Raw genomic sequence first — 5,000 nt, 5'->3', positions numbered from 1 at the left:
TACACCTAAAAAGATCTTTTTTTTTTTACAAAAAAATGTTGCGGAGACAGGATTTGAACCCGTGACCTCAAGGTTATGAGCCTTGCGAGCTACCAAACTGCTCTACTCCGCGCTGAAGAACCGGGAACTTATGTACGAAGAAAGATTGGATACGCCCCTCTACCATATCCGTACAAATAGAATAGTCTATTTATACAGAATGGTAAAGAGGGCTCCTCTATCTTCTATGATAATAGATCATAGAGATTCATACAAAAGATCATAGAGATTCATACAAATACGAAAGGATATTTTTCTCTTTACCAACTTGATCTTATTGCGCCCGGTAACAAACATGCATGAAACATTTCTCGAAGTATGTGTCCGGATAGCCCAAAGTCTCGATAGTTAGCTCTAGGTCTTCCAGTCAAAAAACAACGTCGATGGAGACGTATAGGTGCACTATTACGTGGTGGGGATTGCAATTTTCCATGAATTTCCCATTTTTCACTCAATGATGGAACTTTGCTTATTTTTTTTTTTGAGGATCGACGAATCAAATGATATTTCTGTTCCAATTTCTGCCGCTTCTTCTCCCTCTGAATCAAACTTTTTCTTGCCATAATATAATGTTCAGTTCCTATTATTATCAATGATACAGTTCGGATCCTAGATGTAAAAATATAAGAAGGTAGATCCTCCCTCTCCATCGAAACAAATGAGATTGTTGCTGATACAGTACATAAAAAAAATAATAAATAACTAAATTAAAATTAACCAAATTTTCCTGATGTAGAGGCAATCAAGAAAGCTGCATAAGTGAATATATAGCCTACGGAAAAGTGGGCTAATCCAACCAATCTTGCTTGCACAATGGAAAGAGCCACTGGCTTATCTCTCCATCGAATCAAATTAGCCAAAGGTGTGCGTTCATGAGCCCATGCTAAAGTTTCAATCAATTCCTGCCAATATCCGCGCCAAGAAATTAAAAACATAAATCCAGTAGCCCAAACAAGATGTCCAAATAAGAACATCCACGCCCATACGGATAAACTATTCATACCAAAAGGATTATATCCATTGATAAGTTGTGAAGAGTTTAACCATAGATAATCTCTTAACCATCCCATTAAATAAGTGGAAGATTCATTAAATTGTGAAACGTTACCCTGCCATAAAGTGATGTGTTTCCAATGCCAATAAAAAGTAACCCACCCAATGGTATTTAACATCCAGAAAACTGCCAAATAAAATGCGTCCCAAGCAGAAATATCACAAGTACCGCCGCGTCCTGGGCCGTCGCAAGGAAAACTATAACCGAAATCCTTTTTATCTGGCATTAACTTGGAACCACGTGCATCTAAAGCACCTTTTACTAAAATCAGTGTAGTTGTATGCAAACCTAGAGCAATAGCATGATGAACCAAGAAGTCCCCAGGACCTATTGTTAAGAAGAGTGAATTACTATTCTCATTAACAGCATTCAACCAGCCCGGTAACCATATGCTTCGACCTGCATTGAATGCTGGGCCATTCGTTGAAGATAAGAGTACATCGAACCCATATGAAGTCTTACCATGAGCGGATTGTATCCATTGGGCAAATATAGGTTCAATCAAGATTTGTTTTTCCGGAGTACCAAAAGCGAGCATAACATCGTTATGAACATAAAGGCCCAAGGTATGGAACCCAAGAAACAGGCTGGCCCAACTTAAATGAGATATGATAGCTTCTTTGTGGTCTAACATTCTTGCCAATACATTATCCTCATTCTGTTCTGGATTGTAATCTCTAATGAAGAATATAGCTCCATGAGCAAAGGCTCCTGTCATGATAAACCCTGCGATGTATTGGTGATGAGTATATAACGCAGCTTGAGTAGTAAAGTCTTGTGCTATGAATGCATAAGCAGGTAAAGAGTACATGTGTTGAGCTACTAAGGAAGTAATAACCCCTAAAGAGGCTAGAGCAAGACCTAATTGAAAATGAAGCGAATTATTGATTGTGTCATAAAGACCCTTATGCCCACGCCCTAATCGACCCCCTGGAGGAATATGTGTTTCTAAAAGATCTTTGATACTGTGCCCAATCCCGAAGTTAGTTCTATACATATGACCAGCGATCAGGAAAATAAATGCAATAGCTAAATGATGATGAGCAATATCGGTCAGCCATAAACTTTGCGTTTGTGGATGAAATCCACCGAGAAGGGTTAGAATGGCAGTTCCTGTTCCTTGGGAAGTACCAAATAAATGGCTACTCGAATCAGGGTTTTGGGCATAAAGATTCCACTGACCCGTAAAAAGTGGTCCCAACCCTTGAGGATAGGGTAATACATCTAAAAAATTATTCCATCTGACGTACTGTCCCCTGGATCCTGGAATAGCGACATGAACTAAATGTCCTGTCCAAGCCAAAGAACTCACTCCGAAAAGTCCTGACAAATGATGATTTAGACGAGATTCGGCATTTTTGAACCACGAAACGCTTGGTTTCCATTTTGGTTGTAAGTGTAACCAACCCGCTATTAAGGATATAGCAGAAAGAAATAATAGAAAAAGAGCTCCAGTATAAAGATCTTCATTAGTGCGTAATCCGATTGTATACCACCACTGATAAACGCCGGAATAAGCGATATTCACTGGACCGGTAGCACCTCCTCGAGTAAAGGCTTCTACAGCTGGTTGACCAAAATGAGGATCCCAAATTGCATGAGCAATAGGTCTTACATGTAAAGGGTCTTGTATCCATGACTCAAAATTTCCTTGCCAAGCTACATGAAAGAGATTTCCGGACGTCCACAGAAAGATTATTGCTAATTGCCCAAAGTGAGAAGCAAAAATGTTCTGATAAAGACGTTCCTCAGTAATATCATCATGACTCTCGAAGTCATGTGCGGTAGCAATACCAAACCAAATACGACGAGTAGTGGGGTCCTGAGCTAAGCCTTGGCTAAACCTCGGAAATCTTAATGCCATAATGCCTTTCAAATCCTCCTAGCCATTATCCTACTGCAATAATTCTTGCTAAGAAGAATGCCCATGTTGTGGCAATTCCACCCAGAAGGTAATGGGTTACTCCTACAGCACGTCCTTGTACAATGCTCAAGGCTCTAGGCTGAGTAGCAGGAGCAACTTTTAATTTGTTATGAGCCCAAACGATGGATTCAATGAGTTCTTGCCAATAACCACGGCCACTGAATAGAAACATTAAACTGAAAGCCCAGACAAAATGAGCACCTAAGAAAAAGAGACCATATGCAGATAATGAAGAACCATAAGACTGAATTACCTGAGATGCCTGTGCCCATAAGAAATCTCGAAGCCACCCATTAATAGTAATGGAACTCTGCGCAAAGTTTCCTCCTGTAATATGAGTTACTACCCCTTGATCACTTATAGTACCCCAAACATCCGACTGCATTTTCCAACTGAAATGGAAAATAACTACGGAAATCGCATTGTACATCCAGAATAGACCTAAGAAGACATGATCCCAGGCAGATACTTGACATGTCCCCCCTCTTCCAGGTCCATCACAAGGAAAACGAAAACCAAGATTTGCTTTATCAGGTATCAAACGGGAACTGCGAGCAAATAGAACACCTTTCAGTAGTATCAATACAGTCACGTGGATCGTAAATGCATGAATATGATGGACTAAGAAGTCTGCGGTTCCTAATGGAATAGGTAACAAAGCTACTTTGCCGCCTACTGCTACCAACTCACCACCTCCCCAAGTTAAGCTGGTACTTGCTGTTGCACCAGGAGCTGTTATGCCGGGTGCTAAAGCATGGGTGTTTTGTACCCATTGAGCAAAGATGGGTTGTAATTGTATAGCGGTATCTGAAAACATATCTTGTGGACGCCCTAAAGCGCTCATGGTATCATTATGAATATACAAGCCAAAACTGTGAAAACCCAGAAATATACATGCCCAGTTAAGATGTGATATGATTGCATCGCGGTGTCTAAGGACACGATCTAATAGATCGTTGTATCGAGTAGTTGGATCGTAATCTCTTACCATAAAAATTGCTGCATGTGCAGCAGCACCAACTATGAGAAACCCACCGATCCACATGTGATGTGTGAACAACGAAAGTTGTGTACCATAGTCAATAGCTAGGTATGGATAGGGAGGCATGGAATACATATGGTGAGCTACAATAATGGTTAAAGAGCCTAACATAGCCAGGTTAAGAGATAATTGAGCATGCCACGACGTTGTTAGGATTTCATAGAGTCCTTTATGGCCCTGGCCTGTAAATGGACCTTTATGAGCCTCTAAAATGTCTTTAATGCTATGACCAATGCCCCAGTTGGTTCTATACATATGACCAGCGATCAGGAAAAGAATTGCAATAGCTAAATGATGGTGTGCAATATCGGTCAGCCATAGACCACCTGTTATTGGGTCCAATCCTCCGCGAAAAGTAAGAAATTCCGCGTATTTTGACCAATTCAAGGTGAAAAAGGGGGTTGCTCCCTCGGCAAAACTGGGATAAAGTTGAGCCAAAAGGTCCCGATTCAAGATAAATTCATGAGGAAGCGGTATCTCTTTAGGATCAACTCCAGCGTCGAGAAATTGGTTAATCGGTAAAGATACATGGATTTGTGTGTCCCGCCCAAGAAAGAGACCCAAGTCCTAGTAACCCCGCTAAGTGGTGATTTAACATAGATTCTACATCTTGGAACCAAGCCAATTTGGGGGCGGCTTTGTGATAATGGAACCAACCAGCAAAAAGCATTAACGATGCAAAGACCAATGCGCCAATGGCGGTACAATAGAGTTGTAATTCACTAGTTATTCCAGATGCTCGCCAAATCTGAAAAAACCCGGAGGTTATTTGTATTCCTCGGAAACCTCCACCCACATCACCATTCAATATTTCTTGACCTACTATTGGCCAAACTACCTGGGCACTGGGTGCAATGTGAGTAGGATCACTTAGCCATGCTTCATAATTGGAAAAACGAGCGCCATGGAAGTACATGCCACTCAGCCAAAGAAAGATAATG

General features: G+C 40.9%; 2 protein-coding genes and 1 non-coding gene across 3 annotated transcripts in view; all 3 read right to left on the bottom strand.

The window, feature by feature from the left end:
* LOC135663172 (photosystem I P700 chlorophyll a apoprotein A2) overlaps window positions 1-2,957 on the bottom strand; it is a 10,861-nt gene extending 7,904 nt beyond the window's left edge. The window contains exon 1 of the mRNA XM_065176767.1: window positions 1-2,957. This exon is cut by the window's left edge and continues 7,904 nt beyond it. Within this exon, the coding sequence (XP_065032839.1) occupies window positions 753-2,957 (2,205 nt within the window). The 3' untranslated portion in view covers window positions 1-752.
* TRNAM-CAU (transfer RNA methionine (anticodon CAU)) lies at window positions 39-112 on the bottom strand. The gene has a single exon. It is a non-coding gene; the product is annotated as a tRNA-Met (tRNA).
* Window positions 2,798-5,000, bottom strand: part of LOC135663171 (photosystem I P700 chlorophyll a apoprotein A1-like) — a 2,679-nt gene continuing 476 nt past the window's right edge. The window contains 2 exon segments of the mRNA XM_065176766.1: window positions 2,798-4,596; window positions 4,598-5,000. The exon segment at window positions 4,598-5,000 is cut by the window's right edge and continues 476 nt beyond it. Coding sequence (XP_065032838.1) covers window positions 2,983-4,596; window positions 4,598-5,000 — 2,017 coding nt within the window. The 3' untranslated portion in view covers window positions 2,798-2,982.

The sequence above is a fragment of the Musa acuminata genome, unplaced genomic scaffold (assembly GCF_036884655.1).
Source record: "Musa acuminata AAA Group cultivar baxijiao unplaced genomic scaffold, Cavendish_Baxijiao_AAA HiC_scaffold_683, whole genome shotgun sequence".
In the NCBI taxonomy this organism is placed as follows: Eukaryota; Viridiplantae; Streptophyta; class Magnoliopsida; order Zingiberales; family Musaceae; genus Musa; species Musa acuminata.
This window is presented reverse-complemented; position numbering and strand designations above follow the sequence as displayed.